Genomic DNA, 26,857 nt, shown 5'->3' on the forward strand with positions numbered 1-26,857 from the left:
GATAGCGAGCCGGTTCCCTTAGAGAGGGGGACTGACGCTTGCGGTTTCAGGACCAGGATTCCCTTCTAGGGAGAATGCAGCTCTGGCCGCACTTTATGAAGATGGCTTCCAGGATACGCGCTTCCAGAAAGATTGGGAAGGAGTAAGGAAAGAAAGCCAAAATGCGAACTCTCAGGAGGCAGCTTTCTGACAGACGTGCTCCAAGTATCTGCCGGGACTAAGCAGACCCGTTCAGAATTGACAGATGCCGCTCAAAGGCCCCAAAGCCTACTAAATGGCTACTCGAGGGCCAATCAGAAACAAGAGTTCCGAATCCTGACTAGAGAGCCGAAACTGACAGGTTCGTCGGGTTGCAGACAGCCAATCAGAAGCTGGGTCTCTGAATTCTGTTGGGGGCGGAGGAAGGGCTGGGTATGGGCGGTCAGTAGCGTGCGCTGATTGGTCGGCGGAATGTGGGCGTGGCCAATAGGAAGGTGGGGACAACGGCACGGTCTGGCCGCGTCCCCGACACCGCAGCGTCTTGCTTGCTGAGCGAGGAGAGCGGGTCGGTCGGTCGGCCTTGGGAGGTCCAGTCGCGGCGGGTGAGCCGAGATGGGGGAGGCTGAGATGAGCCCGGGGTCTCCGTGACGGGACGTCCCTGAGAGCGGGCGGCGGGCTCCTGCTGCCCTCGCGCTCCTCACACTCGCTGCTTGTTGACCTGGCAGCTGTCTGTCCAGCCCCAGGCGGGCTGGCATCTCAGAGCTCAATCTCGAGGGTCCCACCCTCCTTGGGCCTGCACGGTCCGGGGTGGAAGCCATCCCAAAGGCTCCCCTGGACCTAACCGGCACAAGGCCGGAACCCGGCTGTGGGTCACCTCCCTTCATCGCTGTCTTTTCTCTGCAGTTAGACCCACTGGAGCAGCGGGAAATGCTGCTTCCAGTCGCCCTTGGAAAACTTCTGTGTAGAGTCCCTGCAGCCTGTGAACTGTGTGAGTGGTGGCAACCACTGTCTCAGCGAACAGATGTAGGGAATACAAGTGCCTGCTTCACAGCCTTGGGAAGGCATAAACGGGTCCCTGAAGACCGACTTGGAAGAAGCACTAGGTCAGAGTTCACGAGACTTTGTAACACTTTAGGAGAGGATGAGAGGAAAGACTGGTTTCTAGGGTTTTGCTGTTTTTTTTTTTTGTTTTTTGTTTTTTTTTTTTTTTCTGGTGTACCTTGCACAAAGTGCGGAGTACAAGGTTCACTCCCTCTTCATTCCCCTTTCGTTCAGCAAAGATTATGGAGTATGGCGCCAACCTCCCTTACTGTTTGAGGGATTTTTTTCGGGAGATAAATATTGTTGAAAAGAAGTACACTAACACCTATATAGGATTTAGATTCGCCCTCCATCCTCTACACACTCGTTTGGTTATAATGGAAATCTCTGGAAAAAAAAAAACATTTCTTTGTGTGTATTTACTTTCAGTAGCAGGTTTCAGTGTGTGCCTTTTCTCTCGTGATGTGGAGTTCTTCGTGTGTACAATGAAAAGGCAAATATAAGCTAAAACAGGAACTTTTAACAGCTTAGAGACTGGTGCCAGAAGGGACTTTTAGAGATGGCGTGGCTGAACTCTTAGAGCCCATCTGGCTCTGGAACAACTGTCTGCAGCTCAGCACCTGGTTAGCACACCAGGTTGCTTTGTAACCAGACCTGCCAATAATACCTTGCCCTGCTTTAGCTCTGCAGAAGGATGCTTAACAAACCCCATTTAAGGTCATGGGAACGTTTTCTGGGGATCGACCTTCACTAATTGCCTTTAATAGTCTTTTCAAAAAAAAAAAAAAAGAACTTTTTCTTTTTGAGACAAGTCCACTGCCATAGCCGGGCTAGACTGGAACTCAGTAGGTATTCCAGACTGGACTTTAGTAAGCAGCAGTCTTTCTGTCCCTGTCTCTGGAATGATGAGACAACAGATGTGTGCCACCACACCCAGCTCCCTATCAAATTCCTATCAAGTTCAACACTATTTTAATACCCTTAAATACTTTTGGAGTTGAAAGGATTTCATCTTGGAGTTAAAGGGCTTCAGTTCACATTACATTATGAACACTGGTCTTATATATGTTCAGAAAGAATGTTTAAAATTCCTTGTAAAGTCTTAAGGCCAAAAGCAATGTGACAGAAGTTTCAGGTGCAAAGATTGTTTTGAAATCCTGTTTATTTAATCTTAGTGACAATATGTTTAGTGAACAAAACCTGAAGAGCTTAATTTGCTTTCTGAAAGCAAACACTAGAGTCAGAAGGTAAACATGAGAAGTGAGAAGGGATTGTCAAGAATACAATTTAAGCTGGGCGGTGGTGGCACATGCCTTTAATCCTAGCACTGGGGGGGGGGGTGCAAAGGCAGTCAGATATCTGTGAGTTTGAGACCAGCCTGGTCTGTCTGGTCTATAGAGCAAGTTCCAGGACAGGTTCCAAAGCTACACAGAGAAACTCTGTCCCGAAAAAACCAAAACAACAAAAACACAACTTAGCTGGAGACTTAGTTCACTTGGTAGGATTCTTGCCTAACATGTATAAGGCCCTGATTTTGATCCCCAGCACCAAATAAGCCAAACAGTGGTACATACTGTACTCTCAGCTTTTGGGAGGTAAAGGCAGGAGGATCAGAAGGTCAAGGCTATATGATGAGTTCAAGACTACCCTATGCTCCATGAAATTTGTCTCAAAAAACAAAATCATAAAAGAATGCAACAATTTAGAATTATAGGCACATACCACCAAACCTGGCTTTTTATGGTTGCTGTGGATGCAAACCTCATGCTCACATATTGGTCACTTTACCCTGTGAGCCACCTTCCAAGCCCCCTGAGCTGAGTTCTCAATGGAACTTAGTACTGGTTTTGGACACATCTCTTAATTTCTTTGGACCTACATTCCCATCTAAAGTTGGTCGACAAGAGGAAGGATTGAATTAGATGATAACAAAAATGCCTCTGTGACCTGTGTTTGTCCTTAGAACTTTACCTTCAATTTGGGAGGGAAATTTAAAAATGATTTATAACACAAGAATTCAATTGCCAACACATCTGTTTCTGTTTTGTTTTATTTGAGACAAGGTCTCCCTATATAGTCTGGCCACCCTAAAACTTGCTAGGTAGACCAAGCTGGTCTGGACTGAAAACAGTCCTACAGCCTCTGCCTTCCAAGTGCTGGGATTAGACACATGGGCCATTATGTCATGATAGAACATAAACTTGTTTTTCTTTTAAAGATTATTTTCATTTTAAATGTCTCTGCATAGCTATGGTGAACATGTAACTGCAGATGCCTACAGAATCTAGAAAGGGGTGTCAGATCCCCGTGGAGTCAGAGTTACGGGTGAATATGAGCCACTCACTGTGAGTGCTGGAGACCAAACTCAGATCTCCTCAAAGAGCAACGAGTGCTTTTAACTGTGGGGCCACCTCTCCAGCCCTGGGACATCTTCATGATCTTATTCAGTAATTTGATTTTTTAACTTTATAAATAAAAATCTAGAAGCATAGACTCACTATAGAGAGTCTGTCTTGAGTGGTCTGTCTTGAGAATAATGATTCAAATAAATATCCATCATTGTAATATGTCTCTCTTCTGGCTGTTATTTTTCCCCTAGACATAATGTCAAGTGGAGATGGCCTGCCGTCCCAGACTTCCAACAAGCCCACTTTTACTGAGATACAAGCCTCTGCACTGGTAGAATCAGTATTTGGGTTCAAAGTTTCTAAGATCCAGCCACTCCCTAGCTATGATGACCAAAACTTTCACGTTTGCATTTCAAGAACCAAAGACTCTACAGATGACCCCGTCGAGTATGTCCTCAAAATAAGCAACACAGAGTCTAGCCAAACTCCAGACCTGATTGAAATGCAGAACCATGTCATCATGTTTCTGAGAGCAGCTGGATTTCCAACACCCTCTGTGTGCCGAACTAAAGGGGACAACACAATCTCGCTCATGTCCATTGGTAAGAGATCCCTATACCATCATATTACTGCATTTTGGCTACAGGCTTGGAAATGATTTGAGTTGAGATCTAGTATAAATTCAAGTTTTCTGTTTATAAATGTCCTGATAAATAGTAACTGAGGGACCTGTGAAAATCAGGAGGACATGTTCTGTTCTTTCTTAACACAAAAAGATTGTATGTGTTGCTGGGGATCGAACCCAGATCCTTACATATGCAGGCTCTCATCTGTGCAACTCGAGCCTTTTTAAAATTTGTATTGCTCCTAAAGAATAGATAAACAAGAGAAAAGAAGATGGTGAAGACCTCACACTTTAAAAAAATCCCAAGAAACTGATCTCAAGCTGCTGCTTACTGAGGCACACCTCAGCACTCTTTAAAGGGAAAGGCTCAAGTCCCACAGATGAAAACCTGCAGCCTTGCGTTTAATGCTGTGCCTGAGGTCACATACATAGTAATGACAACCCAGCTTAAAATGCCTGGTTGCTTGCTTCATGTCCTTCCTACTACACCACAATACCAGCATATGCAACCAGTCTAATAAATAAAAACACATACTTGAGGCTGGAGAAGTGGTTTTGCCGAGTGCTTGCTTAGCATGTACTCTATTGTTTTTTCAAGAATGATTGACAGGATGCGTCATTTCTTCAATCCAGATAGTGGATCTGAAATCAAAAGCTACTTGGTGAGAATGCTCACTTACCTCCCAGGAAGACCCATAGCTGAGGTTGCCATCAGCCACCAGCAATTATATGAAATAGGAAGGCTAGCTGCCCAGTTGGATAAAACATTGGAGGTAAGATTTGGGGTCTTATTTTGTTTGTAAGGGATTTTTGTTTGTTTATGTTTTGTTTTGTTTTGTTTTGTTTTGTTTGCTTTGAGATAGAATCTCACTGGGTAGCCCTGGCTGGCCTGGAACTCACTATGTAGACCAAGCTGACCACAGAGATCTACCTGCCTCTGCCTTGAAAGTGCTGCGTTAAAATGCACCACCATGTCTGGCTAGCCATGAGAATCTAATGAACAATATGCTTTATTTATCTATATTCTTTGAGACAGGTCTCTTAAAGTACAGGGTGGCCTCAAACTCACTGTATAGCCAAAGATTACCTTGAACTTCTGATCCTCCTGCCTCTATCTCCTGAGTAATGGAATTATAGGCATGTACCACCACGCCTAGTTTATATGGTCCTGGGGATTGAGCTTCCTGCATGCTAGATAAGCACTCCACCAATTGTGCTGCCTCCCCAGCATATTTATCCATCTTTTATTCTTGAGGTCTAGCACTGTACATGTGACATCTTGGAAGACTTAATTGTTCAAAAGTAATACTTAACTGGTTCTAAAGTTAGGAGTGCATTGGTCAGAAAGAAAAGTAGGAAGGAGGACATTCCAGGTGAAGGACAGGGCACGTGAAGGACAATGAAGGGCTATATTCAGGAACCTCTGGGTAATTTATTGTGGCTGTGATATATAAGGGTTATAAATGAGGCAGACAAGAGATAAAATTGAAAATATAAGGTGGAGTCAGATAATAAGATATGCATTCTGTGATCGTAAGGAGTCGGTTTGTCCCTAACACTGGGAGTCTGATGCAAGAATCTCTTCAGTTTGTGCCACTTAGACTACATTGTAAGATCCTGCCCTCCCACCCTCCAAAGTAAGGACTGAACTGTATCTTACAGGCAGGAGGAATCCTTGGCAGGTTTTTATTAGTGTGAAAACTCTAATTATAGCACTCTGGGAGCCAGAAAGGTGGGGAACATCTAGGAGGCTAATTCAGCAGTCAGATAATCAGTAGTTAGTAAAAACTGATTAAGTACCTGAGTTAGGGAAAGGTTGGATGTGATGGTGCACACCTTCAATCCCAGCACTCAGGAGGCAGAAGCAAGAGGATCATCACAAAGCCAGTCTGGTCTACATAGTGGAGTTCCAGGTCAGGACTCTATAGCTAGACTCTGTCTCACAATAAACAAGCAAACAAACAATTTTAAGATTTCGAGAGGTTTAGAAATATTTGGTAGTTGTCTTAGTGTTAAATTCATGGCCGGGAAGACTTGAGCAAGGCATGGATTCTAATCTAGGCTTATTGTGATACAGTCCCATTCTAAAGCAAGAAGCAATTAAGTAAGAATTAAGAGAGGAAAGGGGTGGGCTCATTCTTTCATTCTCAGAAACATATTTGTAGTCTGCTAGAAAGTAGCAAACAGAAAACAGAATGCCGCTCTATGTGGTAATCATTATACTTGAAATGTTTCTCATAGGAAGAATTTTTAGGGTCTTATTTTTGTTTGTTTATTGTTGTTGTTGTTTGTTTTTTATGCAATCTGACTGTGTTTACAAGGCATGTGTATATCTGTAGTCCCAGCTCTTAGGAAGCTAAGGGAGGAGGATTGATGAAAATTCAAACCCAGCTTTGGCTATATTTTGACTCCCTGCTGAAAGAGAGAGAGAGAGAGAGAGAGAGAGAGAGAGAGAGAGAGAGAGAGAGAGAGAGAGAGAGACTGGGAGTCTTTGTCATTTAAGTGACATATTTAGGCTCTTTATTTTTTTCCCATTGGGGTATGAGTGACCATGCCCAGCTCCCACATGTTTCTTGTATTTGATACTTCCTGGAGTAGACACAGGTCGATTGAAAGCCATTTGACTCTTTTGTGTCTTACTTGTAGCCTCTCATAGGTGGAGTCAGGCCTGGGTTTACTCTAAGAATTATGTAATACAAAACCCCTTCTGAGTTCTCTGCCCAACATCCTATAAGCTGAATGTTTGCCGGAGTGGTCAATAGCCATGGACACTGCTCCCAACCTTGTGTATGTGCCCCGTCTAATCCCTTCCAGACCTTTCAGATGGTCCTTTCCTCAGAGTTAATATGTGGGTCATTTACTGGTGCATCAAATTCTCAAGGAGGACTTGGTGTTCTCTCTGCAGCTCTGACCTTGGGAGTCTGTCCTACAACCTCTAGCTGCCTTGGTCTTCCTGGACTCTCAGCTCTCTCTCTTCAACTTGATTGAGCATTCTGGGCTCTTCCTGGGTTTTCCCTCTGCACTGAGTCTTCTGTCAAAGTAGTGAGTGAAGACAAACTCATTTTACTTGTCTGTCTTCATTACTTAATGCTAATGATTTAAATTTTATTCAGTGGTTTAACTTTTATAACTGGGCAAACCAAGTTTGTTACTCCTCTTGGCCAGAAAGTCAAGGCCATGTGACCATCTAATTTACCCTGCTATTTCAAAATAGAAGCAACTAATTTCTTTTCTGGTTAAACAAAAACCCTTTAGTAACTCATTATTTAAGAAAAACCAGTAAAAATACAAAGAAAAATCAAAAGTAATCAGTAATCCCATCCTCTGGAATTGATGTTCAATAAGTGTTTATAAACTTTTTCTACTACACTCTGTTCATATCATATATTCAACAAATTGTATTGCCCATAACTTTGGGTAGTAAACATATTAAGCATTTTAGTCAGAACACTTTTAATTAAGTTTGAGCAAACCCATTTGTGGATGTTCATTAAAATGTTCATTTATGGGGCTACAAAGATGATTCCATTGGTACAAACACAAAGATGTGAATTAGGATCCCAGAAAAGAATGGCAGCATATCTCCTAGCACTGGGGAGGTGGAGACAGGAGATTCCCTGGGGCTTCTGGACAGCCACTCTAGCCAAATTGGGAAGTCCCAGGGTCAGTTAGAGACCTTGTCTTAAAAAATAAGATGGAGGATCTGGCAAAATGGCTAAGCAGTGAAGATTCTTGCCACCAAGCTTGAGACCCACATGGTGAAAGGAAAGACTTGACTCTCATAAGTTGTCCTCTGACCACCACACTCATGCCATGGCACACATACATACACAAATAATCTCATGTGTGGTATGTGTATGTGTAATGTACATCCATGCACACATGTGCATACACATACACATGTAAATAAATAATTTATAAAAGAAAAATAAAATGAAGAGAGCAACTGAGGAAGATGCCCAGTGCTGACCTCTGGCCTCCAGGTATACACATGTGCATGTGGACAGGTACAAAAACACACACAATATCCACTTACGAATATCAATATATTTGGAATTTAAGTTGTTATTTTACTTTTATTTGCTTATGACAGAGTCTTTTTGAAAAAAAAGATTTATTTATTATATGTGTATGAGCATTTTCCTGCATCTGTGTAAGTGTACTGCATGTGCCAGGTACCCAAGGATGCCAGAAAAGAGTATAGATCCCTGGGAATTAGAGTTGGTTGTGAACCAGTATGTGGATCCTGAGAACTGAACTCCAGTCTTCTGCAAGAACATCAAGTGTTCTTAACCACTGAGCCATCTCTCCAGTCACTGTTGCAGGGTCTTTATATCCCTGGCCGACCTGGAACTCACTGTGTAGACTGGGTTGGCCTTAAACTTGTGGTAATCCTCCTGCCTCTGCCTTCTGAATACTGGGATGACATGTAGGCCGCATACCTGGCTTAAGTGTATTTTTAGAAGATTTTTCTTCATGTGTTAATTTTATTCAGAAAAAAATCTTTGTAGTGGTTATAATACTCTGAATTATATCTATATTGTCTCTATGATATCTTCGAAATATCTCCCAAATATGCTGTTTCAGTAAGTGTCTCCTACATCTTTATCCTTTATCATTTAAAAATAAATGTAATGTGATATAATTAAGGTACACAACATGTTATAAGATACATATACTATGAAATAGCTGCTATAGTGCCTATTATCAGATCTCTGCACTGACAGAGCAATTTCCCAGTCCCTGGGATTGTTGAGGTTTTTTCCTATGCAGCTTTTAGATTGATATTATTCCATCTCTTTATTCTCTCTCTAGATATGATAGGTAAGAAACCATTGACAAGGCCATTGTCAAGGAGTTTTATAATTTCAAATCTTGGCATTTGGGTCTTTTGTCTATTTTGGGGTTGGTTTTTGTATACAGTATAAGATAAATGTGCAATATCAGTGCTTTTCATGTTGAAAGCCAGTTTTCCCAGAACCATGTTAAAGACCCTTATCCTTCCCCTAGTCTGGTGACACTTATTTAATCCTGTGTTTCAGCCCTTTTCTCCCATGTCTCACTTAGCAAAAATGCTGGCTGAGGACATTAGCAGCCTTGGTATTCCTGTTGTTAGATCATTCAAATTGTTAGTATTAAACATTTACTACTTTGTGCTCTCATTTCTCTCCAGAGGCTGTAAAAGTTTGCCTTTTGCTAAATATTTGCTACCATGTAAACTTTGACCTACACATACCCCTCTTTAAAAAAAAAAAAAAAAAAAAAAAAAAACTTGGCTACCTGGCTACTATAACTACAGTGAATATAATAGTAAAGTTTTTTTTCTAGATAGGGTTTTTTGTTTTGTTTTGGGGGATTGTGTGTGTGTGTGTGTGTGTGTGTGTGTGTGTGTGTGTGTGTAGTCCTGGAACTAGCTCTGTAAACCAGGCTGACCTCAAGCTCACCTACATCTGCCTGCCTCTACCTCCTGAGTACTGAGATTAAAGATGAGCACCACCATTGCTGGACTAGTACAAATATTTTTTATGAGGTTTTAACTTCATTTCCCTTAGGTATGTGCCCCAAAAAGGTTGAACTGAGGGGGTCACATGGTAGTTCTGGCTTTAATTACTTTAATAACTTTCCATGCTGTGTTCTATAGTGACTGTACATTCTTGTCAACATATACACAGGTTCTCTTTCTCTATACCCTCCCAACACAACTCATATTTCTGATAGTATCTGTCTTCACCGGTGTGAAGTGATATCTCATTATTGTTTGTAATTTTTTTTTTACTCCTTTTACTCTTTAGCCTTTTTGGTCTTTTGAGTAACCCCCCCCAACCAATTTCCCAAATAAATCACACATCTTATTATTACTTATAAATGCCTGGCTTTAGCTTGGCTTGTTGCTAGCCAGCTTTTCTTAAATTATCCTGTCTACCTTTTCCCTCTGGGCTTTATCTTTCTTCTGTATATCTTTCTCTCCTTCTTACTCCATGGCTGTCTGGGTGGCTGCCCTTGATGTCCTCCTCCTCTCCTTGTTTTCTTGCTCCTCTCTCCTTCCCTGTTTCTTCTTGTATTTATCCTCTCTGCCTGCCAGCCCCACCTATGCTTGCTCCTGCCTTGCTATTGGTCGTTCAGCTATTTATTAGGACCATCAGGTGTTTTAGACAGGCAAAGAATCATAGCTTCACAGAGTTAAAAAAAAAAGGCAGCATAAACAAAAGTCACACACCTTAAAAATAATATTCTACCACATCTCTTGGTGCTTCCAGTTTCTATTTCCCTGGGGGTTGTTGATGGTGATCACCTTTTTGTGTGCCCATTGAACATTTTTTTGTATTGTCTTTGGAAAAAATATCTGTTCTAGTCTTTTGTTCATTTTTTAAATTGTTATACTGTTTTTCTTGTTATTGAGTTTACTAATTCTTTACAAATCTTGCATACTAGCTTTTTCTCTGTATCTTTCTCCTGAACTATTGATTGAGATTAAAACTGCTTGTTAGACATCCCCCCCCCCCGGAAAACTCAGGCCTCCAGGGTCTCAGCCCACGACCGGGGTCACCCCAATCACCAGGCGGATTCGAAAGCTTGCTGCAAACTGCATGAGGCTTTATTGTTGTTTAACGAGCTAACCCCATGTTAGCTCGGGTCTTTCACCCTCCTGCCATGGCAGATGGCTAGCAAAGACAGCTCGAAGGGGCTGCATAGAGATCTTGTAGGGCAGCGTAAGGGGAGTGTCTAGGGGTACCAACAGGCTCAGGATTGGTGTGCCTCCAGGCTTGGAGGGCTTGCCCTGTGTTGATTGGCCAACTGGTTGTTATGGCCCATAGGCCCTCCCAGGGTGGTTGCTATGCTCTGCGTGTCATTGCTGTCCGCTTGTCCGTAAAGCACACCCAGAGCCGTAAAGCATAGCACCACCAGCTAACTTCTGATTGGTTCCTTGCCACGAGGCAGGGATCTGACTTTCTAGTGACTAGGACAAGGTCAGACAAGCACGTGTTACTGTCATGGCTGCCGAAATGGGGAGCTGGTCCCTTCATGCCGAGTTTGTGTGTGAATATATTCATGCATGTACATGTTGTGTGGGTACTGGCAAGTGCTTGTCAAGGGGAGAGGTTGACGTCAGTGTCTTCCTTGATTGCTCTCCATCTTTTTTCTTAGTATTTAAATTTTCCCATTAATTTAGAGTGTGTGCAGGAACCATTTCTCTCCTTCTGCCACACTGGTTCCGGGAATCAAACTCGAGTCATCAGGCTTGGCACATTCTTTTCCTGGTAAGCCATCTCATGAGTCCTCCACCTTATTCTTTGAGACAGGTCTCTCACTAAGCCTGGAACTTTCCAATTGGCCTCACTGGCTGGCCAGCAAGCCCTAGGGATCTTCCTGTCTCCATGTCTCAGTGTTACAGGCTGTGCCTACATCAGATCACTGCACTGACTGAGCCATTTCCCCAGCCCCAGGGCATTGTTGAGTGTTTTTCTAGGCTGAAGCTTTTAGGTTGATACAATCCCATCTGTTTATATTTTCTCTGGATATGACAGGCAAGAAACCATTGACACAATCATTGTCAAGGAGTTTTATGATCTTGACATTTGGGTCTTTTGTCTATCTGGGGTTGATTTTTGTATGGTGCAGGCCTATTCAAATGCTTAGTTCTGTAGAGATGCAAACTAGGAGGCATTCTCCACTGAGGCTATGCCATTCAATAGCTGATTAGCTAGCATCTGCAGTACAATTGTAGACCAAGCTCCCGGTTACTGGAACCCGAGGTTTGGACCTTCAGAAATCCTCTAATGGAATTTTCCTGGCTCCCGACAGAGGAGACATTTCCACATGACAAGTACTCAGCTATTCAAACTGGTCACCTGCAGCTGTGCTGTGCCACTGTCTTAAGTTGTCATGTGGAGAACAGGGGAGCTCTGGGGGACACAGAGAATGACTCTCTGCTTGGTATTACAGTGCCTTCTGACATACTTTATCCCCACTGCCCATGCCCCCACTGACTTCCCACCATGCTATGACAGGCGGAGTCCCTTGACCTTCCTACATGTACTGAGCTACAGTGTCTATGACACTGCTAAAGTGTGCTGTGTCAGTCCTGTCCCTGTGGAGGGTGTCGTTGGGCCACTGAAGATTCCAGCATCTTCCAGGCCTAGGGGATCCAGAGTAGACAGCAGCCCTGATATCATAGGGACCAAAACTGAGACATTCATAAGTCATAGGACCAAATAATACTGGAATTCGTTTGCAGCTTGATTGACAGATGGTTTGGGGATTGGGCTCAGGAGATTCCAGTATGGAATCCCGTGAATATGATTGTGATGTGAGTTCTGTACTAGAGGAAGCAAAGTTCTTAGGAAATGGGAGCTCTGGTGAGGGAGAGACTGAGGATGATAACTGGGAGGTAGGCTGACATGAATCAATTAACTGCCACCAATTCAGGTTAGTATGCAAGGAGCCAAAAGGAAAGAAAGGCCAGAGAAGTCAGGGTGATTAGGTGCAAAATTCATGTTTTTGAATATTCAAACTTTTGGACTGTGGACATAACTCAGAGATAGAGTGCTTGTGCAATGTGTGGAAGGCCTGGGTTATCTCCAGCACCACAAAACAAGCAAACTAAAAACAAGGCATGTGTGGAGCCCCAACATGTAGAGGGTTGTTTTTCCTGGCTCAGTCAATCCATGAATGGCTGATATCTTGATTTTCCTGCTGGGGAAATGAAGATCTGAGATGTTCCGTGGCCTGTTTGTAAGTAGAAGAGGGAGTTGGAACTATGATCTGTGTGGCTCAGTCCAGTGTTCTTTCCACTGTTGCCATGAGAGCTGAGATACTGTCATGTGGGTGTGGGGGACGACAGTGCCAGCATTGTAGTAGCTCACCCTAAGCCTTACCTGAGTTAATGAATGAAGGAGCTTTGTAACCTGTGAGATTAAGATATCCTTTATTAGAAAAACACCAGCCAAATGGCAAACCAGAGTGTGCCAGGGCCAGCAAGGCAGGGAGGCCAGAGAAAAGGGGCTCCCATGTGCCTTGTCTGTCCCTATCACGAGTCATCCTGACCTCACCTTGACCACACCCTGACAGGCATGGTTAGGCATACCTGTAGCCAGCTTCTAGCAGGTGTGGCTTATACTGTCCCCTACAATTCCCCATTTAGTCTAAAAGAGGATTAAAGCTTAACAGTGTAAAGTATTCAAAATTAACAATCATAAAGGTGAAATATAAGAAGATACAATAATCCACTGTGACACATCCTAACTATGTCTACATCAGCTAAATCCTAAAGTTATCTGAAAAAAGGGTTCCAAGACAGAATACCTCCTTCCAATCCCAACCATAAACAATAGTAAGCTATCCCTAACTAGGCTTACACTACCTAATAGACAATAATGGGGGACAGGGGTGTAGCATCCTCCAAGTTACTTCCTGCTGAAATGGGACGGTGGTAGCCTCGTGGGGTCCTGTAGGAAGAAAATGTTAGTATAGTGAAAGTCTCTAATGGATTATATCCAGTTCATTTTAGATGGAATTTGCTTGATTGAAGATCTAGGTTGAAATCCCCAACTTGATTGAAGTCAGTACCTGAAGCTCTGGTCGGAGTGTCAGTTGAAACAGAGGGAGTTGTATCCAGTGCAGTCTAGGCCTAATTTCCTTCCAGAGCATCCAGGGATTGCTGTCAGGCAGGTCTTCATTGGCTGTGTAGGACTCAAACATAAGTGTTAGCAGAGAAATATGTATATGCATGCTGGGAAAGGCAACCATGGAAAAATAATGATTATGAGATGGTGTACACCTTGAAGGAAAGAGCTGAGAAAAGACACAAGACAGTCCTCAAATTCTTCTTTTATTCTGTATTACATAACTTGGCTTCTTGATACAATACAGAAACTCGAAAGTTTAGTTAAACAACGTACTTGGATTTTAGAGGAGGAAAGCCAAATCCAACTCTAAATCCAGCATTGATTTAATTGAACAGGGACTAGGAAAATAAAGAGCAATAGAGTTCTTTGAGAGACAGCTGTAAAGTTTACTGTATGGAACATTCTTTTTGTTTGATGGTTTTAGCTGTCTTCTCTTCCTAAGTATCTACCCATGCAGTGTTCTTGGACTTCTGGAGATGAGTTTTCCTGTGAAGATAGAAGCAAAACACTTCCCTCTCCTTTGGGAGGTTTCTATTTAGTTTACGAGATATGCCTAGTAAAATACCTGTCAATAGTCCTTGTCAAGAGGTTTGTCTTTTTCAGCTGGAATCTTGATGAACTTTGATGGTATCCAAAGTTTTTCTTCTCCTGTGGAAACAAATGCAAAACCCCTACCCCAACGTAACACATGTCCCGGCTTCCATATAGAGAGTTAGTACATCTTTGAAGTATACTGGCTGATTCAGTTAAGAAGTTTTTTTTTCCATAGTCCAGTGTCTTTCTGCAGCTGTTTGTCCTTTTTCATTGGCATTAAGAAAGTTTAGTGTTGGGCTGGAGAGATGGCTCAGTGGTTAAGAGCACTGACTGTTCTTCCAGAGGTCCTGAGTTCAATTCCCAGCAACTACATGGTGGCTCACAACCACCTTGAATGAGATCTAGTGCCCTCTGCTGGCATGCAGGCAGAAGACTGTATATGTAATAAATAAATAAAATCTTAAAAAAAAAAGAAAGTTTAGTGTCAATAAAGCATTATACAATCTATGTTTTGGGGGGATTTGTCTTCCCAGCCTGTCTATGGAGCATCTCCTTAAGTGTTCTATTAGATCTCTCAACCACTGCTTGTCCTATAGGATTGTGTGGTATACCAGTGACATGCTTTTCTGGGGCAATCTGTAACCCCCATCTAGGCAGAACTTCCTTCACCATGTCAAACATATGTTCCAGAGTTTCCTTATTGGAATCTGATAAAAGAATATCATCCATGTAATGATAAACGAGGGATTGTGAAAATTTCTTATGAATTATTTCCGAAGGTTGTTGTACGAAGTGTTGACATAAAGTAGGACTATTTAGCATCCCTTGTGGCAAAACCTCCCACTGATACCTTCGAACTGGCTGTGAATTATTAAGAGTTGGTACAGCAAATGCAAATTTTTCTGTATCACTTTCTTGTAATGGTATAGTGAAAAAACAGTCTTTCAGGTCAATTACTATGATCGGCCATCCTTTAGGTATTAAGGAAGGCAATGGCATTCCAAGCTGTAGAGAGCCCATTGGCTGAATTACCTTATTTATGGCTCTCAGGCCTGTCAGCATTCTCCAGTTACCTGACTTCTTTTTGATAACAAATACAGGAGAATTCCAAGGGCTGGTAGACTCCTCTATGTGTCCAGCCTCTAGCTGTTCCTGTACTAACTTTTCTAAAGCCTCTAGCTTCTCAGAGGTCAAAGGCCATTTTCCTACCCAGACAGGTTCATCTGTAAGCCATTTTAATGGCAGGACCTTTGGCTCCTCTGAAGGTCTATAATTTGTATTTAATTTCTGTACAGCCTGGATGGTTGGTAACCGTTTCTCATAACATCTTACCAGGTCTTTTCTACTATCCAGAGATTATACATAAATCATATCTGACACTGGAGGGATATTAATCTGAGTATTCCATTGCTGTAAGAGATCACGAGCCCAGAGATTTATAGCTATATTTGCCAAATATGGTTTCAGTCTCCCTTTCTGTCCTTCCGGTCCAATGCAGACCGCCAAGTGAGCACTCTATTGAACTCTAGATTCAAATATACAATTCCCAAAAATTGTATATTTGCCTCCCTAAGTGGCCACTTCTGGGGCCAGGATTTTTGTGTAATAATAGTTACATTCTTGCCTGTGTTAACAATAAATCTTTCCGCCAAAGCTGCCCGAGCCCCACCACCACGTGGGCGGTCTCTGCCAGCCGCCTGAGTTCTGCCTGCCACATGGATGGACAAAATAATACAGAGACATATTAGGTACAAAGCTGCTTGGCCAATGACTAGGATTATCATCTGTTAGCTCAGTCTTAATTATCATAAATCTATATATTTTATAAGACTTATCTTATAGAGGATGCCTTTTGCTGGCGCCCCTCTTGCCGGTGGCTCACATCTCACCGCTGGAGGAGGCGAAGGGGAAAAATAACACTTCCTGTTTCTCCTTTCTTAAATATGAGTCTCCTTGCTATGTCACTTCCTGCCTGGAACATCATTTCTCTGCTACATTTCCCAGAATCCTCTTTGACTCCTAGTCCTGCCTAACTTGCTGCCTCATTGGCCAAACAGTATTTTATTTATCATCCAGTAAGACAAACGCACAGAAGCACTTCCCCCATCATCTCCTCTTTTCTGTCTAAATAAAAAGAAGTGTAACTTATCTTTTCTAATAACTGAAGAAAACTATAACCATAACTATCTGTCTTCAACTCTATCAAAGACCACAGAAGGATAATATATAAACTCTAGAATTGACAGAGACATCTCGCTACCTGGACAGTCACCCAAAGTTCCTCTGTAACGTTGGGACAGCCATCTTCAGCCCATAGGCCACAGTGTGTTTGGCACACTTCTCCATTCAACAGGAACCCTTCAGTACTGTCTTGTTTTGTAAGTTCAGCAGTCACTTTCTTGTGGGTCCTGCCTGTCTAGTTTATACAGCAACAAACAGTCCAGGCAAGAGCAGTTTCTTGCCCAAATGGCTAATCTTGCCATGTTGAAAGCAAACACCATAACGAGTTTCTTCGATGCCCATCCTCCTTTCTGACATAATTGGTGTGCCAGGAGCAGTTGTGTCTCACTGCCAAGAAAAACCCTAAACCATTTAAATGCCATATTTCTGTAGGTCCTTGAAAGGTTTGCAGAATACCTATCCATCTCAAATACATCTCTGTATATCTAGAAAACCTAACTAACCTAATTATAAGTTCTAACTATCATAGGTGATTATATAATCTGTATTTAATTATGCATATCATTTTAAAAGATCTGTATAAACACAATACCTAACAAGAGGAGACATATACATATCACAAAATGGACCTTAAAGTTGTATCAATAAATGAAAATCCATACCAATGTAAAGTATTCATTCCTATATCCTATTCCCCCTTTTTTTCTTAAAAAAGAGATTGACTATGCTCATTATTATTTATAACCAACCCTATTTAAATGAAAACAAACATTTATAAACAATATTTGGGAATTTGGGCTTCCTGCTGCTTGGGGGCGATGTTCATACCATTGGGATCATGATAAAACATAGAAATCTGACCAAGTACTCATTTTTTGTAGTCTGTAAGGCTGTATCATCTCAGCTTCAGGGGTTCTTGCTTGATCAAACTATATTAGTCTGGAAGGAATCCACAACTTTCCATTTTCTGTGGAAACACAAGCAGAAATTCTATTTCCTAGTAACCTGTTAGACTTAAATTTTGAAGTCAAAGCATTTTTAAAATGTATAAGTTGGATTAATTTAGCAGCATTTATAATCAAATGTATTTTAGCAGCAGTAAATCTTTCCTTGGCAATCAAACAATTTAAAGACAACAATATGGCATATAGTATCCAGATTCTCTGTGTATTTTCCATCTTTATGTGGCTTTTTTATTACTTTATTTTTACTTTCTTTTTTCCCAAGACAGGGTTTCTCTGTGGAAATCCACCTGCCTCTGCTTCCTTCAGCAAATCCTACCAGCATGCGCCACCACAACCGGCTACTCTATTTCCTCCTGTTATTTTTCTCTGACAAGCCTACATATATTTTTAAATACAGTGTAGACCTTTAGAGGTTTTTCTTTATCTGGATCTGTCTTTACTGTAAATCTTTACCTTTTTCTGGCCACCAGTCTTTTAGCTATTAAACAACATCGCCAAAATTAAAGTGGCGGCTTTCTTAGCCGCTGTCTTTGTTTTTTTTTCTGCTTTTGCTGAATCAGGAAATTTCTCTTAAAGCAACCACTCAAGTCTCTGCTTGTCTCTTGCAAAACTGAGACCACCCCAAAAAATGCTGCTAACAAGAAGTCGTGCTTGTCTCTGATCTTTTGGTGCTAAAATCCCTTTTTAAGCTTTTGTAAAGTTTACATGGAAGTTCGTAACACTACCTCCAGCTGCCCAGGTTCTGCTGCTGTTTGACTAGTCTCCGGAAGGCAGGAAGGCAGCTTGTGGCAGTGAGAGCTCAGAATCCTAACCCTAGAACCCTCAAGGGCTGCAGGCTGTCTCAGGGGTGCCGGAGTCCAAACCCCAAAAGTGCCAGGACTGCGAGAGCATATGGAAGCTGCTCCAATGCCTCTCAGCAGCCCGAAAGGGCAGGCTGTGGCAGCAGGTTTCCCTCTTCCTCTGGGAACCTTGGGGCATGGGGTCATCCTGGTCACTGACACCATTCGCCTGTGTCTAAAATTCCATTAATAATCTTATTATTGATTCTTACTTTTAAATGAGGCCTTTTATCTTTGATGGAGGTCTGCCAAAATATTTGCTTTTCGTCTTGTCCAGTCTTATCTGATTCTTCATTGCTAGTCAAACTACGATCTATAGCAGTGTCATCTTTCACAATAGACAAAGAACTATCTATTCGTCCTGTGAGAGATTGTCTTCCACTGGTACTGGAAATGACCAGACCTTTCTCGATGTGGGGACCTCAAGGAGTTTCCTGGCCTTAACAGGTTCCCTTGCATTTCCCTGGTGGATCTACACTCATTAGTCCAGTGTCTGCCCTTACCACATCTCCTACACAATCCAGAAGGCAGTGGCCTTTCGTGTGAGGGATCGTTAGAATTTCTTTGCCTACAATTTCTCTTTATATGTCCCATTCTACCACAGCTGAAACATCTAGTTTCCTGACGTTTTCATGGTCTCCTGGAGAGGGCTCTTCCTACCAGAGGTTCTGGTTCATAGTAGTGATGAACCCTGGCCTCTTGGTACCTATATCCATCCCTGTAAGGTGTTTCTCATTCCCAAGCCCTTCTGTCATCACCTCTGGAACTCTTAATCTCCTGTTGCCTTTTGAAACCTCTTGGGATAGCTTCTCCTGCCCAGACTCCAACATCTTGCACACTAAAGTCAATATGGGCTGTATGAAAAACCCTTTCTTCTAGCAGAGCTGATCTGATCTTTAAAGGCAAAAGTGTTCTTTTGCATATTGGGTTTGCATTGTCATAAGCTATTGAATATACAATCAAATGTCTTACTGCCGGATCTGTTACTTGTAATTCTACTGCCCTGGTTAACTTTTGTAAGAAGTCCTGGAATTGTTCTGTTGGTCCCTGTTCTATTCTGGTATAAGCTTCCAGTAATTCTCCTGGCTCACCTTAACCCAGGCGTTTAATGCTGCTTTCCTGCATAGGGACAATATATGGTCGTCATATTCAGTCTGAGCCTGTGGGTCAGCATAAATACCCTCACCAAGAATCTTATCCAGGGGGCTTCATAATCTTCTTTTATGCCCTGATGGTCAAGGAGTTTCCTCTCCTCTCTGACCAATGCCTTCCACTGGATTTGGCATAAATTCTCAAGTACAGCTGACACCAATCTTTTCCAATCTGAGGGTATGACGCTGTTAAAGGTTGCCCATGAATGTAATTCTGTTTTACGTATGGGCTATGAAGACCATATGAGACAACTGATTCTTTAATATGCTTAAGATCCTTCAGTTGTATAGGTTGCCATACATAAGCCACCTGTCCCTGGGGGTGTTTTTTAGTTGGTGGCTTCTCTACCATTGCTGCTAGGTAGACTAATGGTGTACTCGTAATGTCTTTAGAATGATCAAGATACTTGGGTGGAGTAGGTGCATCGGATTGAAGTGATTCTGTCTCCGAGTCATCCCAACAATCCTTGAATCTAGTAATGATATCCTCATGAAAAGTTTCAATTTCCTTAATCATAAAAGATTCTAGGCATGTCAGCGAATCTGTAAATTGCTGTAACTGCTCTTCCACACAGTTTCCTAGGTGTTTGATACATTTGTCTCTAGCCAGCATCTGGGTGGCATGGAAATTGCCTTCCAGGAATTGGAGTCTAGACTTTAGGTCATGATTTGCCTCAGCAATCTACCTGATGGACCTGTCTAATCTGTCAGCCCTGTTCTGTGAGTTATTTTCCAAACATTGAAATCTAGATTCAACTCTATGTTCTATTATCTTGGATGTTTCAGTCATTGATTTAATGGCATTATCCAATTGTTTAACCCTATCCTGGGTATCTTACACCTTAGTATCCAGATTACAGGACAGAGAGCCTATCTGAGTTTCCAGTTGATTACATATATTCTTTAGTTCATCACAGTCCTCTGACAGCCTAGCCTCTAATGCCTCCGAAATGGAGCATCTCTCTACGTTTATCTTCTCATAAATGCGCTGCATGTCAACTTGGGTAACAGAAAGCTCTGCCTGTATCTTATAGAACATAAAGCAAAGTCAATCATCTAACTTCTGTTCTATGTGCTGTACAATAGTATCATGGGTCAGTCTGTTCTCCAAAACCTCATTACATAAAGCTTGTATGTCCTGTAGGCAGGTGGTGAAATTAACTTTATCCCTGTTCCTGAGGAATCTGGCTAGTGATAATGTGTGCATTAGCACTCTAACAGCTAGTAAGGTATACAGACCAATTATTGGCAGATCACCACCTTCCTTGAACATTGAATTTACGTAAGAAGTGAAAATGTTATCAATTGAGGCAAACGATAAATATTCAGCCATATTTACCAGTTAGCTTCTACTCCAGATACAGTAAGAGGTTTTTCAGCTAGATGAATCAGGCTGCTTCCACTCCAGATGCAGTAACCACTTTTGACCAGCAGGTGGTGCAGGTGTTCAGTTGCGGTTGTTTTGAGTTGGACCTGAAATTTCCTGAAAAACCCTTACAGAGCATGTTAAGAATGGATTGGGGGTGTGTGTACTAGGTATGGGAAAAACCTTTGAATAGTACCGGGCAGGAACCAAGCACAGCTTCGGGAACGGGAGCTGGGAGTGTTAGGGCGGTTGGGGAACGAAGGAATGGGTGGCACAGAGGACTGCGGTTTTTCTGCTAGCGCCTTCAAGCAACAGAAGGTGCGGCAGTAGTGCTGCAGAAAGGAAAACTGTTCCGGTTTGGTGAGGCAGGATAAAATGGGACAAACCTGCTTTGCTCGCAGCTCAGGGCCCCTGGCGCACACACGTGGCTAGCACTAAATGAGAGCACGCAGCTGGAAGTGGCAGTGGTATTCCCTGCTGTTCTCTGTAGTCAGTTTGTGCGCAGACCGCAGCGGTAGCTAGCTCAGTCGGTAGAGCATGAGACTTTTAATCACAGTGTCGTGGCTTCGAGCCCCACGTTGGGCGCCAACTAATGAATGAAGGAGCTCTGTAACCTGTGAGATTAAGATATCCTTTATTGGGCTGGAGAGATGGCTCAGAGGTTAAGAGGACCAACTGCTCCTCCAGAGGTCCTGAGTTCAATTCCCAGCAACCACATGGTGGCTCACAACCATCCATTATGAGATCTGGTGTCCCCTTTCTGGTGTGCAGTACACATAAGCAGAATATTGTATACATAATCTTAAAAAAATCCTTTATTAGAAAAACACAAGCCAGAGCATGCCAGGGGCAGCAAGGCGGGGAGGCCAGAGAGAAGGGGCTCCCATGTGCCTTATCTATCCCTTTAAACCCTATCACTCATCATCCTGACTTTACCTCGCCATCAGTGCGTGGTCAGGCACACCTGTAGCCAGCTTCTAGCAGGCTTGGCTTACACTGTCCCCTACACACTGTAGTTGGAAAACCAACAAGAGTGTTATATTTTATTTATTTTAAGCACTTTTTTAAAAAAGGTGAGAGTGCTCTGTCTGCATGTACACCTGCAGGCCTGAAGAGGGTATCAGATCCCATTATAGATGGTGGTGGAATTGAACTCACAACCTCTGAAAGAACAGTCAGGCTCTTAACTGGTGAGCTATCTCGCCAGCTCTAAGCACTTTTTTTTTTAAAGACAAGGTCTCACTATATAGCTCTGACTGTCCTAGAACTCACTATGTAAATCAGACTGTCCTGGAATACATGTAGATCCACCTGCCTCTGTCCCAAAAGTGCTAGGATTAAAAGCATGTGCCATCACACCTGGCTTTGTTATATTTTCTTTTAAAAAAATTGGAGAGATGGCTCAGTGCTTAAGGACATATATTGTTCCAGAGGACCCAAGTTCAGTTTCCAATACCCATATGAGTGGTTCACAACTGCCTGTGGGCACCTGCATTCACATGCACACACATACAGAGAGACAATTAAAAAGAAGAAAAGAGGCTGTAAAGAGTTTAGTAAGTGAAGTACTATTCCATGTTTCATACAGAACATGAAGACCTGAGTTGTGTCTCCAGAACTCACATAAAAATACCAGGCAAGGTGGCAGGCTTATAATCCTGGTGCTCTGGAGGGAGAGGCAGGAGGGTGTCTGGAGCTTTGGCTTAGCCTGATTGACACTTTTATGTGACACTTTGTCTCATAAAACAAAGTGGATAGCTCCTGAGGAATGACACGTGAAGTTGACATCTGGCCTCTACAAACCAGTGCACACATAGATGTATACCCATAAGTCCACACACTCACATAAGCACACACCTGCCCACCCCATGCACACCAAATAAAAATAAAAGTAAAATATGAGTTTTAAAAGGAGTCAAGTATCATTGGACAGCCTGAAATGATAGCCTCCCTTCCACTATTATCTCTATTCTGAGTCAGTCCATCTCCAAAGCCATGGCTCCTGGTGTTTCGGTGCTAACCCTCTGTTTTTTGTGCTAACCCTCTGTTTTTGTCATCAGCAAAGGGTAAGGAGGTTGAAAATGGTCTCAGGAGGAAGAACTGAAAGAACTAGAGGGGCTTCATCTGCCAAAGAGATGCTGGGGGCACAGGTATGCTGTCCTCAAAGCAGCTTGCAGGCCTGGGGGATGCAGAGCAGAAATGTGCCCTGCTACAGACGGACCCACAGGATGGGCACCAATGGAGAGACAGATGTTAGCTTAGTGAAGGGACAAGCCATCTTTAGGCAGTACATCCATGCATACATGCCCATAGAGAGGGCTGTGAAACACTGATGAAGGGGATGGAATTTTAAGTGCAGTGGTCAGGAAGTCTGTACAAAGGTACTTTTTTGCCTCCTGGAACTGAGACTCTAATGTCACTGTGGAAAGGGCATCCTGGAAGAGAGAAACAGCATATACCAAGAATGTGAGTTTCCAGGGAGGCCAGAGTGATGGGACTGAGGAAAAGATGTAGTAAAAACTGACAGGGGCCAGACTTGTCTGGCGAGTGGATGAAAACAGATATTTTGATTTGGTTGTTTAACAAAAATATTTATTCTCTCTCTCTCTCCCTCTCTCTCCCTCTCTCTCCCTCTCTCTCCCTCTCTCCCTCCCTCCCTCTCTCTCTCTCTCTCTCTCTCTCTCCCTCTCTCTCTCTCTCTCTCCTCTCTCCTCTCTCTCTGTGTGTGTGTGTGGTGGGTGTGTGTGCGTGTGCGTGCGTGCGTGCGTGTGCGTGTGTGTGTGTGTGTGTGTGTGTGTGTGTGTGTGTGTGTGCTATATGTCACAGTGCAAGTGTAGAAGGCAGATGACGATTCTCTAGAGTCAGTTCTCTCCTACCTGGTGGGATCGAGGGATCAAAACTCAGGTCATTGGATCTATTAACAAGCACTGGACCCACCTAGCCATTTACTGGTCCGGTTTTTGTTTTTGTTTTTGTTTTTGAGATGGACTTTCACACTGTAGCCCAAGCTGGCCTGGAACTCCCTGTAGTCCACTGTCTTAGTTGGGGTTCTGTTGCTGTGAAAAGATACTGTGACCACAGCAACTCTTATAAAGGAAAACATGTTACTGGGGCTGGCTTACAGTTCATAGGTTTAGTCCATTATTGTCATTGTGGGAAGCATGGTGGCATACAGGCAGACATGGTGCCGGAGAGGGAGCCAAGAGTTCTGCATCTGGATCCGCAGGCAGCAGGAAGAGACAGGGAGTCACTAGACCTGGCTTGAGCTTCTGAAACCTCAAAGCCCACTCCCCAGTGACACACTTCCACCAACAAGGCCACACCTCCTAAAAGAGCCACTCCCTATGGACCTATGGGTGGCATTTTTATTTAAACCACCACACTGCTGGCCTTGAACTTGCAGTGATCCTCTTATCTCAGCCTCCTGAATACAAGGATTGCAGATGTAAACTACCATGCTTTTAAGAACAGCCTCCAGTTCCTTTTGCAAGCACTAGTTAGCAATCCCTGTCCATGAGCCTGATACAGTGACATATACTTCTAATTCTAGCACATTTAGGAGGCAAGGGCAGGAGGATCAGGAGTTCAAAGTTATCATTGTATACATACGGAGTTCAAGGCCAGAGTGGACAATGTAGGACCCTGTCTCAAAAAACTTAAAAGAAGAAAAAAATTTCCTGTCTTCACACCAATGAAGATCAAGTAAGATGAGACTGTAAGACCCCCGGAAAGCTCAGGCTTTCAGGATCTTAGCCCAGGACCGGGGCCACCCCAGGCAGAGGTGAAAGCTTGTTGCAAACTGCATGAGGCTTTATTGTTGTTTAATGAGCTAACCCCATGTTAGCTCGGGTCTTTCATCCACCCACCAAGGCAGATGTCTAGCAAAGACAGTTCAAAGCAGCTGCATAGAGATCTTATAGGGCAGCATAAGGGGAGTGTCTAGGGGTATGCACAGGCTCAGGATTGGTGTGCCTCCAGGCTTGGAGGCTTTGCCCTGTGTTGATTGGTCAACTGGTAGTTATGGCCCATAGGCCCGCCCAAGGTGGTTGCTATGCTCTGTGCGTCATTGCTGTGCACTTGTCCATAAAGCACACCCAGAGCCGTAAAGCATAGCACAACCAGCTAACTTCTGATTGGTTCCTTGCCATGAGGCAGGCATCTAACCTCTAGTGACCAATTCAAGGTCAGAAAAGCACGTGTCTGGCTGTTATAGCTGCCAAAATGGGGAGCTGGTCCCTTCAAGACTATGCTCCCAAACTTCTAAGGCGTTGATCAAATAAAAAGCGACTTACGCCAGGTGTTGGTGGCACACGCCTTTAATCCCAGTACTCGGGAGGCAGAGGCAGGCGGATCTCTGTGAGTTTGAGGCCAGCCTGATCTCCAGAGCGAGTGCCAGGATAGGCTCCAAAGCTACACAGAGAAACCCTGTCTCGAAAAAAAAAAAGTGACTTGTAATTTTTGTGGCTTTTTAAAGAAAGAGAGACACTGGCCTTGAAGGAAAGACCCTCTTACCTCAGCCTTCCAAGGGCTGGATATTCAGACATGAACTTTATCCATCATGCTTTATGGGTTACCATAAATGAGGCAAAACAGTTGCCATAAGAAAGTTCGAGTGCCATCTGCCTCCTCATAGAGATAGAGGGTGTCAAGAGGCTGTTTCTTGCTTTTAAAAATTATATTATTATTATTATTATTATTATTATTATTATTATTTTAGTTTTTGAGGCAAGCCCAGACTCACTATGTAGCCAAAGATGATTTTGAGCTACTACTTTTTTTTTTCAAGACAGGGTTTCTTTGTCTAGCCTTGGCTGTTCTAGAACTAACTCTGTAGATTGGGCTGGCCTCAAACTCCCAGAGATCTGCCTGCCTCCTAAGTGCTGGGATTAAAGGTGTGTGCCACCTCTGCCTGGCCTGATTTTGAACTTCTGATCTGCCTGTATTCACCTCTCAAGTGCTGGGCTTATAGACATATGGTGCCATTTCTAGCTTTATCACTGGAATCAAGGATAGGGCATTGCGCATGCTAAGTATTCTACTGTTTCTTGCTTTTCATTTAGGAATTCCATCATCCAAAGTTAAATCTTCTTCATCGGGAGAACTTCATATGGAATCTGAAAAACGTTCCTCTTCTAGAGAAATACATAGGTGCCCTAAGCCAGAATCGAAACCGGGAGATTGTTGAACAGGTCATTCAGCTGTTCAAGGAAGAAGTAATGACCAAATTAAGCCATTTTCGAGAATGTGAGTATTTTCCCAACCCAATATCAGTTTAGTTAACATCCCTGCTCCATTCTTCCTGATGCCCTTTCCCCTCCTGCTTCCATGAAACATGAATCCCATTACCCTCTCTTTCCACATATACTCTTCTTAAGATCTCTTCTTCCCTTTCTTGGGTTTTCTTCTAGATTCATGTCCTGCACCAAATACATACACACACAAATTAAATATAGAGTCTGCATATGAGAGAAAACATGCAGTATTGTCTTTTTGAGTCTTGTTTATTTCAGTTTAACAGAATAATCTCTAGTGGATTCATTTCCTAGCAAATATCATGATTACATGGTTTATTTCACTTTAACAGAATAATCTCCAGTGGATTCATTTCCTAGCAAATATCATGATTACATTTTTATTTATGGACAAATAAAATTCTATTATGCATGTGCACCATTTTTATTTATCCATTTTCTCTGTTAATGGATATCCATGGTGGTCCCATTTCCTAGCTATTTGAATAGTTCAGCAATAGACACGGAGTGTACCTTTGTGTACACTGGTTTTGAAGTTTCTACTTTAAAGTAACAATCATTTATATTCACATGTTAATAAATAAGAAAGATCACAAACCTTACTACCTCTTTTTTTAAAGCGTATTCTTAGATCGGAGAACTTGTGAGTGCCCTAAGTTATTATTAATTATATTAATATTAATTTCTTGACCTTTAGTTTTTGAATAGAATAGAACATATCTTCCCATCTTGTTCTTTTATATGAGTCTTAACTGCCAAATGTGGAGGCAGAGGCAGGTAGATCTCTGAGTTTGAAGTCAGCTTTGTCTACAGAGCTAGTTCCAGAACTGCCAGGGTACACAGAAAAACCCTATCTCAAAAAACAAAACAAAACAAGAATATTGACTATTTTTCTCTTTGCATTTCCATATTAGTTTTAGGATCAGCAAACCATAGGTTTAAAAAAGTCT

The 26,857-nt window shown here is 42.6% G+C and overlaps 1 protein-coding gene across 2 annotated transcripts in view; it reads left to right on the forward strand.

Annotated features, from left to right (window-relative positions):
* The first annotated feature begins 455 nt into the window (after window positions 1-455).
* The window catches only part of Hykk (hydroxylysine kinase), a 36,197-nt gene continuing 9,795 nt past the window's right edge, over window positions 456-26,857 (forward strand). The window contains exons 1-5 of one of the 2 annotated variants that reach the window (XM_027415052.2): window positions 475-581; window positions 883-1,082; window positions 3,620-3,970; window positions 4,627-4,766; window positions 25,716-25,899. In XM_027415052.2, the coding sequence (XP_027270853.1) occupies window positions 3,625-3,970; window positions 4,627-4,766; window positions 25,716-25,899 (670 nt within the window). In that variant the 5' untranslated portion in view covers window positions 475-581; window positions 883-1,082; window positions 3,620-3,624. Of the gene's footprint in view, window positions 582-882; window positions 1,083-3,619; window positions 3,971-4,626; window positions 4,767-25,715; window positions 25,900-26,857 lie in introns of both variants that reach the window. The other variant, XM_027415051.2, reaches the window with a different exon arrangement.

The sequence above is a fragment of the Cricetulus griseus genome, chromosome 4 (genome assembly GCF_003668045.3).
Source record: "Cricetulus griseus strain 17A/GY chromosome 4, alternate assembly CriGri-PICRH-1.0, whole genome shotgun sequence".
Lineage (NCBI taxonomy): Eukaryota > Metazoa > Chordata > Mammalia > Rodentia > Cricetidae > Cricetulus > Cricetulus griseus.